At 39.9% G+C, this 19,151-nt stretch overlaps 1 protein-coding gene across 8 annotated transcripts in view; it reads right to left on the minus strand.

Annotated features, from left to right (window-relative positions):
* The window catches only part of FGGY (FGGY carbohydrate kinase domain containing), a 531,195-nt gene that overhangs the window by 63,201 nt on the left and 448,843 nt on the right, over positions 1-19,151 (minus strand). Inside the window, exon 17 of one of the 8 annotated variants that reach the window (XM_058303500.2) lies at positions 18,961-19,004. The exons of the other annotated variants lie outside the window; for them this stretch is intronic. Within the exon in view, the coding sequence (XP_058159483.1) occupies positions 18,961-19,004 (44 nt within the window). The remainder of the gene's footprint in view (positions 1-18,960; positions 19,005-19,151) is intronic. 8 annotated transcript variants of the gene reach the window in all.

Genomic DNA, 19,151 nt, shown 5'->3' on the forward strand with positions numbered 1-19,151 from the left:
TGGGAAAGCCATATAACTTCTTTGAACCTCAGTTTTTCATCTGTAAACAGATAATACTATTCATTGTTCTTGTGAAGATTAAATGCAATAGTGTGTAAAACGCCTAGTACATTTTGAGTAGGAGCTCATTAAATGATAATGAGTAGGAGCTCATTAAATGATAGAAACTATCATTTTTACTACTCTTTATCATATCTACATGGGGAGGTTGTTATGAGGATGCAATGAGGCAATGCATGGGCAAGTGTGTTATAAACTCCTCCAGTGTGTTATACAGATATGGCTCTTTCTCTGGATCTCAGCTTAGAAGTTACTTCCCTTGGAAAACTTCCCTTGACGCACCAAGTTGGATAAGAAGCCCCTGCCGCAGGAACCATATACCCTGTGCTCTCTAATTTCACTTGTCACACTATACTGAAATTGCCAGACAACTTCTCTCTCTCCCCAGTAGTCAAGTCCTAAAAGGGTTCCGTGAGGGTAGAAAATACATCAGTCTTTCTTGACATTGATTCTGCACCATCTAGTACATAGTTGCTGCCAGATAAAGAATTGATATTCTTTTAATTTGTTAAATGGGCATATGAATTTACAGAAAGATTAGTAGGAGTTTTCAAACATATTTTGTGGTATTGTTCTCATGCTTGATGGTCTTGACCACAGGTTTATAGCAGCGCTTTCCAATGTGTGGTCCTTGAAATTTTGGAAAAGTAAAAAGTTCCATGAAAAACAAATTCTTTGGTTAAATAAATTTGGGAAACACTATATTCTACATGTCCCCAGTTCCCCACCCTCCTGGGAGATTCATGATGCATGCTTATATATTAAAATCTTAAAAGAAGTCTTGCTCTAAAGACAGTTAACTTGAACACATCATTTTGCAAACTCTTTCCAAGAATACCTTTCCATATATTGAAGAACACTCTTTCGGAAATCTTGGCTTTTAAAAAACTTGGGCTCTGAGCAAATTTTTCACATGGTTTATAGCAATTTTTTTCTTTCCTGATTCTCCTTCCCCTGCTTAAATTGCTTAGGCAGGAAGCAGGAGAAACATAGACCAGGCTTGACAAAAAGGCAGAATGTGAACACAGAACCTTGGAGAAAACTGATAGTTAAGTTAGACATGCGAATAAGCAGTCCAATCCAGGGACTGACCAAAAGTATGTTGACAGTGACTATGAATGTTCTCACTTGTATGTACCTCAGACCTCAGTTCTGTGCACATACATAATTTCAACTGCTATTCTTTCTTCTCTCCTCTTCCCCACCCCCCCTCCTGCTCTTCCTCTTCTATCTCCTTCTCCATTACCATCATCACCATCACCACAACAGTACCTGGCTTTGTTCTAAAAGTTCTTCCTGTATTAACTCATTTAATTTCACAACAACTTTATGAGAAAGGTTCTAATGTCACCATTATTTTATTGAGTGGGGAACTGAAGGGGCAAGAGGTAAAATAACTGGCCCAAGTTTTGTAAGATGGTGTGATAGACTGAATTATGTACTCCAGAAAAACTTAATCCATTCCTGTGGGTATGAAGCCATTATAAACAGGATCTTCTGAAGATGATATTTTTAGCTAAGGTATGGTGGACAACTGAATCAGTTTGGGCTTTAATCTGGGTTATTGGAGTCTTTTATAAACAGAATGAAATTTCAGGCATAGAAAGAAAAAGTCACGTGGAGAAGAAACTGAAAGTCAATGGAACCCAGAAGAGAAAGGAAAAGATGCTGCCATGTGCACTGCTACATGACAGAAAAAGCCAAAGACCAGGGATCACCAGCAGCCAGCTCAACAATGCCACAGTCTTCAGGGAGAACGCAGAGCCTTGATGATGCCTCAATTTTGGACTTCTCCTATTCTCAAAACTGTGCGCTAATAAATTCACATTGCTTCAGCTAGCCCACTGTACAGTATTTGTTTTAGCAGCTGGGAAACTAAGACAGATGGGTAGAGTATTTTACAGTATGTACAGAAATTTTACTGGTTTGGAAATTGAGGCTCTGAGGGTTTAAGTGCCTTGTTCAGAAGAAACAGGCAGTAATCAGTCAGGTCTGTATGATTCTCACTGCAAACCATTTATACCACATCAGGTTGTCTCCTGGTGCTAATAGTATTTGATATTTGAGGATTATTTTCTAGTTTCCTAAGCACTTCTACACTCTTCATTCTATTTCAGCCTCCTTTACATAAATATTACTTTTCTATTTTATAGATATTTTAAATGGACTCTCAGAAAGTTATTATTGAGTAGTAATAATGATGAAATTAGTGAATGTGACTGAATTTGGAAAAAGGGTCTTTGCAAGTGTAATCAAATTAAGATAAGGTGATACTGAATTAGGGTGGATTCTACTACACCATGATGGTGTCATTAGAAGAAGAAGAAAAACAGACAGAGGAGCATACCATATGATGACAGAGACATACTGGTGAAATATAGGCATGTAAAGATAGAGGCAGAATTGGAGTTATGTGTGGGGCCACCAGAATTTACAAAAGACAAGTAAGGATTCTTCCCTGGAAACTTCAGAGGGATCACAGCCCTGCCAACACCCTGATTTAGAAGTTCTCTTCTCCAGAATGGTGAGAGAATAGATTCCTGTTGTTTTAAACCACCCAGTTCATGGTACTTTGTTACAGCAGGCCTAAAAATGAATACATTACTTAACCCAAAATATAGTATATATTTTTCAATTATTTCTCCCACTCAAATATAAGCTCAATGAGAGTTGGAGCCATGACTATTGTGCCTATTCCTGCACCTAAGGGGACATTTGTTGAATGAACAAATATTTACCAACTTTCTACTTTGTGTTAGGCATTGCGTTAGGCACTAGAGACACAGAAATAACTAAACCAAGATTCCTAATCTTCAGGTATCCAAATGAGTGGTCTGTGAAAAATCACAAAAATAAAAGAAAGGAAGCATTTATGTCAATGACATAAATGAAATTCAATCTTGGGAAGTGGACTTGGCCCAGTGGTTAGGGTGTCCATCTACCACATGGGAGGTCTGCGGGTTCAAACCCCGGGCCTCCTTGACCCGTGTGGAGCTGGCCCATGTGCAGTGCTGATGTGCGCAAGGAGTGCCCTGCCACGCAGGGGTGTCCCCCGCATAGGGGAGCTCCACGCGCAAGGAGTGCGCCCCATAAGGAGAGCCGCCCAGTGTGAAAGAAAGTGCAGCCTGCCCAGGAATGGTGCTGCACACACGGAGAGCTGACGCAGCAAGATGACACAACTAAAAGAAACACAGACTCCCGTGCCGCTGACAACAACAGAAGCGGACAAAAAAGAACACGCAGCGAATAGACACAGAGAACAGACAACTGAGGGGGGAAGGGGAGAGAAATAAATACAAGTAAATCTTTAAAAAAAATACCTATCTCTAAAAAAAAAAAAAAGAAATTCATATTCAGTCATATTCTAGCACAAATAATGTATATGGGTGGTGGTGGAGAAGTCTCAAAGCTCTAAGCACCAAGGATTCAAACTGGTGGTGTTAAGCCCCCAAAGTAATCAGAAATTCCCTTAGAAACATTCAGTTTTTAAAAATCAAGAAAGAAAGAGAGAGAGAGGGGAGGGAGGAAGGAAGTAAGGAGGGAGAGAGGAAGGAAAGAAGGAAGGGAGAGAGGAAGGGAGGGAGGGAGGGAAGGAGGAAGGGCTTTTAGAGGGCTAGCTCATTGACTCCTCCCAGAACAGTCTGATCTCTGCTAGTAAAGCAAGAGGTCACATCCCCAGATGGTAACTCAATCTCCAAGAGCCGCTGGATAGAATTTCTAATTCATCAGTGCCACGGCACACAGCCTGTTTTCAGACAAGGAGGCTTTCACTTCCCCCACCCACCATACATTATCAAGCCAAACTGACATCTCCCTAACACTCCACCATTAACACATGTAGCCTTTGATAGGACCCTCCAACCTGCCTGTCTCAGCAGCTTAGGCTCTCCCCATTTTGAAGATTTTGTTTTATTTTTGTATTTTATTATTTTTGTATTCAATTATTTTATTTTTGCTATTATTTTATTTTTATTGTTTGTTATTAGTTATTTTAATATCATTTGGATTATTTCCTTTGAAACAATCTAGTCCAACGCTTCTCAATTTATGTTCGGCAGAGACTTTCCAAGGTTGCCATGCAGTGGGGAAAGGGAGGGCATGAAAGAAGGGTAAGCTGCAAACACAGTTTCCCTTTTGTCTACTTTATATACTGGGCTCCCAAAGGTTCCACTGCATTAAAGTTTTTAAAAAACTACTGAGCCTGATCCTTTCAGATTAAAGATGAGGAATGCAGGCCCATAGAGGTAGTCCTTTTGTCCAAGGACACACATTTGATTGCTCAGTATCTGAACAGACTCTAAAGATGGAGAGGCTTATCTTTGAAAAATTTGAGCAACCAAAAATCATAAGGAATAATCTGGAGCCAGTGCTAGGATGAATTCGGAAAGTTGTTTCTAATGATATCCCTAATAACTAGGTGATCCTGGATCAGATTTTATTGCTAAGTACTCTAAATCTAAAATCATCAACAGCTGCATCAGTGCACTAAGTGGCTGGCTCTCTATGTAACTAAACTACAAATGGCTGTCTTCTTAGCCAGCTCCAAGGAGATTACAAAGCATCTGTAAAGTTTTACCTCCATTTGTTTTATACAATATGCACTTATGCAGCACCTGCCAGGTTAGACACTGGCAAAAGACCTGAACTCTTACCTGGAAGCTCACATTAGTGGGATAAGCAAACATTGCAACCTCTAGGGTCAGTGATAGAGAGTAGGGCAGTGTAGAGGTGGGCCATACCCAGAGAAGTCTCCAAAAGAAGCTTTAGGGAGATGGGTTACAGTATTATCATAGCCTTTACAGAGATGGTTTTCAATAGTATCATATTGAGCAGACTATAGAATCAGAATGTCGGGGTTCATATTTTACCTTCGCCTATTACGAGCAATGTGACCTTGAGAAAGTACTTACCTCTTTGTGATTCAGTCTCCTTGTCTGCATAGTGGAACTAGGTATCAGAACTTCATGGGATCACGGTAAGGATTAAGTGAATTAATTCATAAAAAAGATGCTTTAACAGTGGCTGGAGCATACTAAATGAATCCCCTCAGCTATAGTCTTAGAAAATTTTAGAAGCCCCTTAAGGACAGTAGTTCCAACTCCCCACCACACTACGGTATGTGGGAAATTCACTAAAGACCACTGTTTCCTGTTAGTCTAAAGCATTGCTTGAATCTCCATTTTAGGACTGTCTATACAATTCCTCTTCCAGTGTCTGTCATGGTGAGTCAGCTTACTGAGATGAAGACAACTGCTATAATCCAATTATCCAAACCAGTCCGGTCTGTCAAGCTCCCTCCTCATCGGAGATGCTGACAGGTGAAAGTGACACAGCCAACTCAGGAGGAATTTCACTCTCATCAACTTCATCCAACACAAGCTCCTCCATGCCAAGGTTTCATTCAGCTGACAGGGCTGCGGGTATGCTTGAGGGGAGAGGGTGCAAATTTTGAGCTGGTACAATGTGGGTGCTTGATTCCCATCTCTCAGGTGCCTTCATCATCCTGAAATTCTCAAACATGATATTCTACAATGTCCTACACACAAATGTGTTCCTGTGTTATAGGACAGCTTTCTAGGGGCATTTAATGAGTGTTCTCCTTCAATTTCAGGGACTCTTCAAAACTTTTTGAAACAAGTAATAAACATTTGTTATATTCTCAGGCTGAATTAATCAACAAACTATTTTTCTTATATCAAAAGCAGTATTGTTATCTAAGAAGCACATAATGCTGTGTTTTTAAAAAAAAGTTCTATTACTCTACAACAAATTTTAAAAAATGAACAGTGCATACTGGACAAAGGATGCTTCCAAGACTCCTCATCAAATTCCTCATTCATCTGTTTGTCCTTAACAGCCCCCACCCCCAAACAACTGCGGTCCTTACATACCCAACTTCCCCTTTAGCTACTCCTGAATCGGGATCCTTCCCAGGAGTTAAGCTGATCTTTCCACCTGCGTCTGTTCCTTTCTCTCACTAGCACCTCTATCGCAAAAGTCCTATTCCTGCTGCTTCACTGCCGGTCCTGACTTAACATTTCCACTCAAGCCCATTTTGAGGCCACTTCTTAAACAAAGCCACACTTCTCTTTTCTGCTTGTGGTCATTATGAGAGAAATTACGTAATGACACTCTGATTTTCAGCTCACTTTGTTTTATTTCTACAACCCGATTATCAGCTCCTTGAAAGTGGGAAAACCGGCCTTGTTTTTCCTCTTTTTTTTTTTTTCCTTAAAAACACTACAGATTATGTTACATAATCCAGTACTTTGATTTCACCAATAGAAAGCACATGGTAGGCAACAGAAAAGTCTGGGTTCAAATTCCAGCTTCACTCTAAGCACTCAATGTGACCTTCAGTAAATTCTTTTAATTTTTGAGTGTGTTTCCTTAATTGTAAAAAAGGCACACAATAAACCTTTTACATAAACCTACTGTGAGAATAGAGAAAGGTCAGTATCCAATATTGAATATTGTTTCTGTATGGGAATTTCTACAAAAGTCTAGAGCAATGAGTTACATATGCAGCTTTCTTACTGTCTGTTTTGAGACAGGATGAAAGCTTGGAAACTTAGAGAATAATAAACATAGGCTCTGAGATATATAGCTTTAAGTTAAACTCCTAATACCACCACTTAATAGCAATGTCACTTGGGCAAATCATTCGCCATTTCTGATATAGTCACACATCTACAATAGAGACTCACCTAGCATAGTGAGTGACCCAAAGCTCTGGATCAAGAAGAGATCTTATTCCCTCTGACTAGGTACTACCTTGTACTGTGCCTGCCTGTTGATTGTGACTCCTATTCAAGTCCTGTTTCCTCAGAGAGGTGGCGAGCTACTTGAGGCTGCTGACCTCAATGCCTAACTCAGAGGTGTGCACGAAGGCAGTATTCATGAAAGATGCTTGGCCAATTTCCTGTCTTTCGGGCTTGCTCAAAGTGAACTACTTTCCATGATAACCAGTCAACCTTCTCCAGTTGGCCTTGTGCATTCCAGGAGGGAAAGAAGTGGGGAAGTGAATTCATTGTAAGGACTGACTTCTCTTTTAATACTTAAAAGTAACTATTATATATCAGTCAGAGTCCAGTCAGGATAATAGAAAACAACAGAGAGAATTTAAAACAAGAAATTGGTTTCACAGATGACAGAATAAACTAAGAAAACAGGTGATGTTGAAGTGACCCAGAGGCCAGCAACTGCAGAAAGCTGCTAGCCCCCTTAGGGCTTGCAGGACAAGACAGTGTTATGATGAAAGTCAGAAGTCAGGGATATCAGGCTGGAGCTAAAACCACAGAAGGACTGAGTGGCCAGAGCTGGGACGTGAGAGAGAGAGAAGCTGGAATCACACAGGAGATGCAGCTGCTGCTGCCCTGAAAGGAAGAAATGAACTGACTTTCCCATTTTTCTGTGCTTCAGTCCTCTACCAGTGTCTCCCAATGGGCAAACCTATCCAGTTGCAAGAGAACTTGGGAAATGTAACAAGGAGCAGGACGTAACACAAAAGGGATGCATAAGACATCCAAGAGCAAACAGGCAAATGACTGGCCCAGCTATCTTTCAATAATATATGTAAAGTACAATGTGTGATTTATAGATGGCAAATAATAATGATGAAAGGTATCATCGTTAATATGTAGTATACCTCTCATTGGTATCGTTTGGTACACCTCTCATTGAAAGCTTATTCATCCCAGTAACTGTGCTAAGTGATTTATACATATTATCTCATTTAATCTTTACAACAATATTATGAGGGAGGCCCTCTGTAGTCCTAATTTTACAAATGAGGAAGCTGACTTATGAAGGTGATGGGACTGACGTAATGCACCGCTACAGAATTTGAATTCGGGATTTGAACCCAGATTCATGTGGTATCAGAGAATGTACTCTTCACCATGGCCCTGTAATAGGTTTATTAAATATGAATTAAATAGCTAATAGGAAAAGGAGAGTACTAGATAAGCTGAATATGAAACTTCTCATAATTACTGGGGAAGATATTTTGAAGGCCTACATTTCCAGGGCTGAGATACTCTGTAAACATTAAACTTGCCCTTAAAAATATAGAGATTAAAAAGGAACAATAACACCAGAATATAGCAGACCATCTCCAAGTGAAAATATTTCACAGGGTAGATTATCCAAATGGGTTAAAAAAAAATACACCCTACTTAATGCAGTTTATAAAAGTCCATGGAGTTCTCTCCTGAAGGCAGCAGGGTATTTTTGCTAAGAGGATGCCAGGTTCAGTGGCCTCTGTGGGTTTGCTGTTTACTGATATTTAATATGCTTCAACAGCTGTTGCCCTTCTCGACTGATAGATGCTTGATTTTAGCACTTCCCTGATGCCAGTCTGGTAAAAACAAAACAAAACAAAACAAAAAAAACTTTAGTACTGAGGTCCTGTAAGACATTGCTAGGTCAGTAACATAGCTTTGTTTTCAAAACTGCTTGAGAGAAGGGACATTCAAGGAAAAGAGTATAATAACCAAGCTGGGCATTTTCGATTCCACCCTGGGTCAAGCTATATCTCCAGAAAGTTATAAGCCTGGGCTATCCTTAACCTGAAACCAAGGTTCAATGTCAAGATCTGGGCTCTTGACAAAATGGTATAAGAAGAATTGTTCTGCTGCTTCTAAAGAATTGCTGTGGAAGGATTTCTAGGTTAGTCTTCTTAAGAATGACAATTTTAGAGTTTGGTGCTGGGAAAAATGTGGTCTATTTTGGAGAAATGGTATGCTGCCTTTGACTCCCCAGTTTTGCTTTGGTTGTCTGGAAGCTCAGAGTAGTTAGTTCCCCTAGCCAAGATCAGAGACTCATAGGCCAGATCTGTCCCATAGATGTGGTTGGTTTGGCCCTCACCAATCCAGGGTTTAAAAAGTCTGAATTTCAATGTCTTTATACAGAGTATCACTTCTCCATCCTGGTGCAGAATCAAATCATTGATCTTGTTCTTAGCCAGTATCTTGCCATGTTTATATGGCCCGACTGGCATCTGAATGAATTTGAGTGTGAGAAGCCCTAGAATAAGTAGCTGGTAGAGTTGCCCCTTTCTGCATACGTTTCTGACATTTGAGTTTTATTTTGCTAGGTAATATGTTTAGACATTAATTTTAAGTGCTCTCAAATCCTTTATGGAAGTAGAGAATGAATAAGGAACAAGCAAACAAATTACTTTCTTTCTCTAAGTGAAGATGCCAAGATCTGTGTAAGCAGTTGTATTTCTACTGCTTCCAACGCCCAGTGATCCTGGTGAATTACTCTGGCCCACAGCACCTGTCCTGGGTCCAGCTAAGTCTGGATGCTGAGGGTTATCACAGCTGTAGGCTCAGCCCTACCTAGATTCTCCAGCAGGAAAAAGAACTTCTACTCCTGTGGTGGTCTGAAGCTGTATGTACCCCAGAAAAACATGTTCTTAAGTTTAATCCATTCCTGTGGGTAGGAACCCACTGTGAGTAGGACCTTTTGATGAGGTTACTTAATTTAAGAAGGTGTGGCCCATCTCTAAGTCAGGATGGGTATTAGTTCTATTAGTTGAATGCTTTATAAGCAGAGTTAAATTTAGAGACAGAGAGAAAACCACAGGAAGCAAGAGGCTGGCTATTGACAGAACCTGGGAGGGAAGGGAAAGACCAAGAGATGCTGCCATGTGTCTGGCTATGTGACAGAGAAGACAAGGATCACCAGCAGCCCTAGGACATGGGTCTTTGGTAAGAAAGCATTGCCTTGATGATACCTTGATTCAGACCTTCTTTTAGCCTCAAAACTGTGAGCTAATTAATTTCCACTCTTTAACCTGTCCTATTTCATGGTATTTGCACCAACAGTCTAGGAAACTAAAACATTCCCCCTAATGAAAGGGGAGCTTGTATGTCAAGTGGCTTCTGCCCTATTTCTAGCATGTGATATATAAACCCACTTCTAGGTACCCTCTGAAGCACTGGGCTGTGAGGGATATGCAGAGGGTGGGTCTGGAGCCAGATCACCTGAGTTCAAACCCCCATTCCACCACTAATCACCTATGTGACCTTAGGCAAGCTTATCAATGTCTCTATGCCTTGATTTCCTACTTTATAAAATGGGACAATGACACTATTCACCTTATAGGGTTGTTATGAGGATTAAGTTATACAGGGTCTTATTATAATAGTTTCCTGTATGCTAGGCATTGTGCTAAGTGCATTTTCATTCACAGAATATTTGCAGTAACTTGGTGGAGTCACTTAATATGGAAACTTAGATTCAGAGAAATTAACTTGCCCAGGTTCCTTCACAAAGGTAGCAAGCTAAGAGCTGGCATCACCCTGAGGTATAGCAAGGGGACTTAGAGAGCTGCTTTATGCAAGGGGCCTCCTCTTCTACCCCACTTGGTTTCCTCTCATCCTGCCCACAATGGACTCAGCTCAATTAACCTCTTCCATTCCCCATATCTGGAAGGCAGTTACCACGATACCTCATGGCTGAGGCTCCAGGAATTACTACAGATATTTACTATGTAGAGCTGAAAATGGAGAGAGATTGTGCAGGGTTGTGGTGCATGTTTTTTTCTCTGCACTTGACTGCAAAGACTGTAAGCACAGGGCTGGGGTCATGCAGACTGCTGAGTGGTGGCTCCATTAGGAGCCAAGCCTCCAGGGCCCAGTTCAAATGTTGCCTCCTTGGGAAGACCTTCCCAGCCCTCAAGACAGTGGCACACTCGCCTTCCTCGATGTGCCATTATCCCATTGTATAGAAATTGTAATGTAAACGTAATAACCAACACTAAACAAATACTATTTCCCTTTACATGTATCAATCTGCTTACTCCTCACAATTTGAGTTATGAGATAATTTATCTATAAGGTAGCAACTATTGTTATCTTTTACAGGTAAGGGCTCTGAGGTACAGGGAAATTAAGTAACACCCCCAAGAAGATACCAAGCTCATGACACTTTAGTACTGCCTCTCAGCACTGTATCTTTCTGTGCTCCTCACCCCCTAAAGACCAGAGACTCCTAGAGTGCTGTACCTGCATTTAAGTCTTCTTTATTCTGTCACCATCTAGGACAGTCCCTGGCACATGGCAGGCTCCTCTTGATGAACCCTGGCTCCATGAATGAAACAGGGATCCTCCTCACTTAACTTTGAATCAGGGCCCCCACACATGCCTTTATCAGATCTAGTCTTGTCATATGTCAGTTCAGCGATCACAGCCCACTCTATCTCCAGCAGCAAAGAACAGAAAACACATCCTGACATTACAGGAAGGACCTGAATAAAAGGTGCATTAATGGAGCAAAAACAAGCCAGCAGAATGATTAATTTGGCCTCCCCTTCAATATTATGTTTATACAAGTTGATTATATGGCACTTAATTACTAATTTGCCCTACTTAAACCAAGAGTGCTTTTAATTTTTAATGAGGTAAGGGAAGAAGATGCCTTTACTCCATAAGGAACAGCTATTTTATTTCCTTCTCTTGTTTTGCCCAGCCAATTAATAACATTTCTAAAGAAAATACATGAATTCTTTCTCCCCCTCTTTTTCTGGACCTCCCAGGTTTAAAAAGAGATGGAAACAGACAAGAGCCACTTAGAAACAAACTGAATTCACCTTCTGCCCTGGCTGGCTGGGCTGGGCAAGGCAATGTAAAGTAGAGTCACATGGTACCTATAAATGGTGCTATCTGAATTTTTGGAATTGGGGTCTATCTGTTCCCAGGAACCATGACTTTGCTGTTACCAACAACACAGAACACAGATATGGTCTCAAAACACAGCAACCCCCTCCTACAATCCCCCCTTGTTTCCTGGGTATTAATGTCAGATCACTTTAAGCATGGGCTCTGGAGCAGCCTAGACTTTGGGAGAGCATGGACTGTGGAGTCAGATATGGATTGGAATGGTAGCTCTTCGACTTTAGCTGTTAGAGCATGGGCACATTACTTAAAACCTCTGAGCCTCAATTTCCTATCTGCAAAGGTGAGATGAATAACCTAACTTGCAAGCATTAAGTGTCATCCGGAGTATCTCAGCAACTGCCCAGCTGAGTAGGTGCAGAAAAAATATTAGTTGCCTTGCCTTTATCAAAAGATAAGGCAGGAACATGAAAGCAAAGATAAGGGAGTCTTTTTGGGGGGACCTTCAGCATATGTGTCATTATCAGTAGAGCTACAGTATCTAGATCAGTGCTAATCAAAGGGCCTGCCCACAATGATAGGAGGAGCTTACACCAGAATATAAACCAACACACCCTTTCCTTCCCTGAGAATATCTTGCTATGAATAAAATGTCAGCGGAACTAAACAATACACTTGCTGGCATAGTTGATTTACATTCTGGTTCAAGTTCCTTATCTCATTGTGGACAAACAGTTCACAGACTGGCTGCTGGACCACAGATGACTCTAAGTAGCACAGTCTAGATGACTATGTTGGACATATTACAGGTGCTTCTGAAGCTCCATTCCCCTCCCTTCTCTGCACTTAGCAAGGCTGTCTTACATGGACTACATCAATGAGCTCCCTTGCCCTCTGACTTTGAGTCTAGTATTGGGGGAGCCTGGCAGGAAATTAGGGAGAGGAAGAAGAATGGAGTCAGTTACCTACCTCTTTCCTTAAAGAGCCAGTGGCAAGCCAGCTGCCTCAGCAGGATCTACACAGCCCTCTGTTCTGGGTTCCCAGTAGCTGTGCTCTGCCCTTGACTCTCCAGGCAGAAATGGTAACTACACTCATCTGTTACAAACCCAAGGATACCACAGTCTCCCTTGTGATTGCTTTATGCCTTGCTCACTATTTTGTTCGTCCCTCTAGTAAATCTCCAAAAACTATCCTGATGTGAGGATGCTTTCTGTTTGCCTTGGGGACCTTGACTAACAGTGCCATTTTAATGTACATCCAAATTCTGGTCATCTTAATCTGACAATAGTTTTAAAAATAATGGAAATCCCACTCAGCCCCTGAAGAGTCCATATCCGTTTGTGGCAGAGCTGAACAATCCTAGGCTTTGGAACCCTAAGCGAGGACATGTATCCTGGCTCTGTCACTTTCTAGCTACTTTTGCTTTGGTAAGCCACTTAACCTCTCATTTTCAGTTTCCTAATTTGTAAACTTAGTATGATATATAGGAAATTTCCTCATATACAACTTTTAACATGGTGTAAATTCATAAAAAATGTTCGACTTTCTCTGAAATGACTGATTAAAGACATGCCACTTAATTTTCTGAACCTATCATACTTTCTTTGGTTCACTGCAGAGAACCATATACTTCTACTAAGCAACTGTAATAATGCTTTCACTTTTTTCTTTGGCATACTTCTTGATCATTTTCCTTTATGCTGCAACCAAAACTCTCTCATATACTTCAGTAAGACCTCCATGCATTCCATGACTCAATCAAATTTCTACCAGTTGTATGTGGTGTGTGTGTGTGTGTGTGTAGGTATAGTCATAGTCACTTCCAGGACTATCTTCCCAATTGCAAAATATTCCTGATTCCTGTTTTAACTACAGGGCTTGTCTTTCCTGATCTATTATTTTAATCCCTGGCTGGATTCACTATGTTAAATAGTAAGTTTATAAAAGGTTGGATTTGCTATTTATGAGTTAGGTTAATGAAAGGAAAAAAAAAACAGTCTAGTTTATTCTAACAAGAAAGTTTGCTTTGAAAGGTAAAGGCAGAAATGATATTTAGAAAGGGATTAATTACTAATAAACCTTTGGTTCTATGAGATGATCTCGAATATTTCTTTAGCATTGCACCAATATGAAACATTATCTTGAGCAAACTTAAGGCAAACAGTTAGAGAAACTTTTAGAAATACACTTCTGTAATCCTTCTAAGTTTTTAAAGGACTCAGTAGATGTTTAGATATTGTTTGCTTTTATAAAAAGTACAAGTCTTAAGTTCCTGACAAAACTGGGGAAGTGGGGAGGGATATTTGGGAAAAATATGTTAATCTAAATATTCATGTTATTAATAGTAGGATTAAATATCTTTTAATTAAAGCTTTTAACTAAAGTGCTCTTTTATATCTACCTCTATAAAAAGTAAATGGGTAAATTATGATAAAAGCAAAAATGTGAAGCAAAACAATACTGATGAGGATGTTATGATATTTTATCTGAACAAAGGAATTTTTTTTTAAGTTTTACTTCTTCCCTTTCTCTTTGGATGCCTTTTATTTTAAAAAAAAGTGTTTTTTTAGTTAAAAAAATTTTTTTTTTTATTCTTCCCCTCTCCCTCCCCCTCCCCTGCCCCACTGTTTTTGCTGTGTTCATTCACTGTGTGATCTTCTGTATCTATCCTCTTTTTGCCTTCTCTTCTTGTCTTTCTCCTCTAGGACTCACTGGGATCTGATCCTGGGACCTCTGATGTGGAGAGAGGTTCCCTGTCAATGGTGCCACCTAATTCCTGGTCTCTGCTGCACTTCACCTTGACTCTCCCCTTCATTCCTCTTTTGTTGCGCCATCCATCATCTTGCTGCATGACTCACCTGCATAGGCACTGGCTCACTATGCGGGCACTCGGCTTGCTGTGCAGGTACTCAGCTCACCACGTGGGTACTGGCTCACCATGCAGGCACATTTTCTCTTCCTCCCATATAGTAGGCGGAGGCCTTATTACTTAAGCCACATTCGCTTCCCTGAACAAAGGAATTTAAAGCTTTCCAAACCAAGAGGGCACTCTTCTTATTTTTATTTCTATTTTTGACACTCGACAAAGCAATGAGGCAAATGCATGATGCTGATATTTTCTATAAACCAATGCCTCCTGAAAATGTCAGCTGAGTTCCCATATGGGCTCTCTGCCTTTCCAAGCAATAAATACCTATTTACTAGGATATGGTTTCATAGAATAAAAAGCAGCATGGATTTTGCATCAAGCAAGGTCATACAATATTTCCTTGCTTCAGAGTCCTTGTTTATACAATGGGAACTGTAACACCTACTGGGTGGCTTCAAGGATTCCATGAATGATAATGGGTAGATAGAGATGGGCCTGTTCTCAGATTATCCTGTAAGGAACAGTTGAATCAAATGTTATATATATTATATTGAAAGAATTTCCTTAAAATTATAATTTTTATTTTGAGTTAATTTTTGACATTTACATTCATGTTAACATTCTGCAAACTGTATTGGAACAAGGAGACACAATCAGAGCCTGAATTTTGGAATTTTGGGGTTTTCTGGAGGGAGAGAAGTTCTTAAAAAAATAAGAATTTACTGTTAACCAGGTGGAGCAATAAGTATACTGAATGCTAGGGCCAAAATCACATTCTTAATTTAATCCTTCTGTAAACTATTAATTGCCATTTCAAGGTTTCTGTTGACTTTCTATACAGCACTGACATATGGGACAGGATACTGAAAAAATTCAATCAGAAATCTGAATCTATTTAATTAGAAACCAAAATCTCAAACGTCCAGAAACATATGCTAAAGCAGCAAAGGGCAAAAGTCTACCAAAAAAAGGTGATAATATCAGGACCATATGTGAAGTGAACAGGATTATAAGAGGTCTGGGGATGAAAGTTAAATGGGACTAAAATTCACAGCAAAAGACTCTGTGTACACAAGAAATGCAAACCTTGAATTTTCATATAGTATTGGTGAGAATATAAAGTATTAGTATATAAAAATCCTTAAAGCTGGGCAAACCTTTTCACCCAACAATTATAAATCTATTATTTGTTATATAGAAATATTGTAGGATGTGTGCAAAAATTTAGCTTCAGAGCTGTTACTTGCAACATTCTTTACAGCAGTGGAGGTAACCTAAATATTCAAGACTAGAGGGCTGGTGAATATATTACAGTATATTCTGTAGGTTAGAAAGTTATGCAGTTTGCTAAAATGTGTAGATTTACTGTATATTTTTGGGTGGGAAAAAAAGGCAACAAAACCGCATGCATTGTGTAAACACATTTTTGTATTTTTAAAAAGTATAAAACAAATTAAAAATATGTACCACAAAGATAAAAAGGGGAGAAAGGAGAACATTAAATAGTTATTTTAGGGTAGTAAGATCAGTGTTTTCATATTCTTCTTTTAGCTTAGCTGTATTTTCTTTTCCACAATGAACATGAATTATTATATTATAAAACAAGAAATAAAAGCAAATTAAGATTGAGTGCACTGCAAAATGGGATGGTTTCATATTTCTGAGCATTCATTATATTTCGGTCATTCCAAACTCCAAAAATTAGAGTCATCATAATTAACTTTACTTTGAAAATTGTGAAAGTGGTATTTATGGTGCTAGAATGCCAAAGAGAACTAAAAAACATAGAAAGGTAGTTCTTGCAAAATAAAACAAAATGGGAGACATACAGTATTGGATCCAAAATCACAGGCTTTGTAGCACATAACAGGTGATGAATATAACTGGCTTTAAATGAAGCAAATTTCATGTAAAAGAACAGGAGATGTTTCCAAGGACTGGGCTCATGGGTAGACCACTGTGGCCAGCATGAGAGTTTATCTTGTGGACACACATTAAAGAAAGGGTGAACAATCACAGCTTTCAACTAGCCATGGACATGTGCTGGTCTGGGAGACATGGGAGTCTGTCTGGAGCAGGACAAGGAAAACTGATAGTGGGAGCACATGCAATCAGATTTTCAGGGGACACCACCACCCACGGAGTGGGAGAAGAATGGTTTCTGATTAATTGGTTAATTCCAAGACATTATTTTCTTTATCTTGGTATTGGTACTCCCTTCAAAATGACTGCTGATCATTTTGATCTCGTCACTTTTGCTGATTTTTGCTTCAGATGCCTGTCTGACTGATTTTTTGGGGGAGGAAGTTTACAAGATAAATAGCATTGTTAAAATTAAAGTGTGCTTTGCATAAACAGTCTGTGGGGAAAAAAAACCTGCCTCTTAAGATAAATTAGAGAAAGCTAATAACATCTGCATAGATCTGAAAAAAGCAGAAAGAGCAAAGCCGTTTTATATTTCTGTCTCTGCACTTGATTGAGTTTTCTCTTACAACATCTTGAGGCTGGCTTCTTACTTTATTTGTCTTTTATATTTCTGAGACGCTCTCTACTATCTATACTTAGAAAATATAAGCATGCTGCTATTTCATACACTTTTTAATCCAGTTTGTTAAATTTCCAGGGCCCAGGAACCTTCAGAAATGTGATGGGATGTTCCCAATTTCTACTTATAATTGTTTGCTTGTTAGGATTAGAATTAACAGAGGATCATTTTGGAGTGCAAGGGGGTGATGGAGTGGCTTTTTGGGGGGATGGGTAAGTCATTAGGTGGAATAGTCACAGAGGTCATGATGACATGGATTCCATGCTTTTTCCAATAAAAGGAGGCAGGAAGACCATTCATTCCCCCAAATGTGTTTTCTCCCACCTACTCAATAGCTGAACTTTTATCATGGGAAAAGCAGCTCTGTGGTTTTATTCTATTTTATTCATCAAGCCTTTATTCAGGTCATATAGTGTACTGGCTGTGGCATGGTACTTGTCCTCAAAAAGATTATAGTTTCTAGTTTTAAAATTTATTAAAAGGAGAATACCCTTTTAAGAGAGGGGCAACTCTTGAAGTTATTATTAGTTATTATATTCTTTAAAAGCAGTGGCTATTTAAGTAACCTTCATGATATCCTAATTGGAAAAGAGAATAGTAAGAAGACATTAGATGCCTAAGGAGAGGGGAGGAGAAGAGTGGCAAGAGAAGGTGTAAGAATGAGAATAGATTTAATCTTAATTAATAAGATTAAAGAAGAGGGAGTATTAGCTAGGAATTGTCAGAATGTTCAAGAACTTAGAATAGCAATCGCCCTTGCACTCGACGGGGTTCTCTAATATCCAGCCAGAAAATCTTGTCCACTGTCCCTCTCCCTCTACACAATAAAATTCTCCCAGAATTGAAATATATAGATGTTTGCATTAGCAATTCACAGCTCTAAATACCTTGGATCCATTGGTGTTACTAAAGGAAGATAGGGAAACGGACTTTGGCCCAGTGGTTAGGGCGTCCGTCTACCACATGGGAGGTCCACAGTTCAAACCCTGGGCCTCCTTGACCCGTGTGGAGCTGGCCCATGCCATGCGCAGTGCTGATGCACACAAGGAGTGCCGTGCCACACAGGGGTATCCCCCGCGTAGGGGAGCCCCACGCGCAAGGGTGCGCCCATAAGGAGAGCCGCCCAGCGCGAAAGAAAGTGCAGCCTGCCCAGGAATGGCGCCGCCCACACTTCCCGTGCCGCTGACGACAACAGAAACGGACAAAGAAACAAGACGCAGCAAAAAGACACAGAAAACAGACAACCGGGGGAGGGGAGAGGAATTAAATAAATAAATCTTTAAAAAAAAAAATAAAAAAGAACCCTATTCTTGGCTTAATTCTTCCATTCATGGGCCTATGGAATGGGAAGCTCTGTCTCTTCCACAGGCCCATAAACCTCTTCCTTAGGTCTGCAGACAGGATCTAAGGATGGCCAGGCCTCCTCTGGAATCTTCCTAGTTACAACTTCATCTGAAGGGGATGACTCTTGCTGGCTCTACCAAAGTCTGCCTATCTGGAAAGAAGCGAAATCCTCTATGCAGCAGCCAGATGTGTGGTTCATGAGAAGATAAAACATCTGGCCTGCTGGAAACATTGAGATATTGGCAAGAATTATTCAGCTTTCTTAAAGGAAGGAATGGCAAGCGCCCTGCAAAACAAGCTAGGATGTTTGAAGTTCAAAGAAAAGACTGCGTTGAAGTTCAGATTGAAATTTATGAATCACAGGGAGAAAACAATTCTGGTTCATCTTGGGGGGCAGCCAGACCTGGAGTAGGCAAGGTTGGTTTTGTTTCTTTGGAGAAAGGAGAATGGAGTCAAACAAACATTTACATTTCCAAAGCAGTTTCAAATAATCAAAGTAATGATGCTGAGAATTATACCTGAGGCATATGGAGGTCCTGGGATCCTTCAAAGGCTCACTATTCTTATTTAAAAATTAAAAACAACAACAACATCAAAAAAGGGAACACTTTTTCCATACACTTCCATTATCAACACAGTATAGTTTGGTATTAACGTGAGAATATTATAGTATTACTGTTAACCACAGTCTATAGGTCACACCAATTGT

The sequence above is a fragment of the Dasypus novemcinctus genome, chromosome 9 (assembly GCF_030445035.2).
Source record: "Dasypus novemcinctus isolate mDasNov1 chromosome 9, mDasNov1.1.hap2, whole genome shotgun sequence".
NCBI classification, from domain to species: Eukaryota; Metazoa; Chordata; class Mammalia; order Cingulata; family Dasypodidae; genus Dasypus; species Dasypus novemcinctus.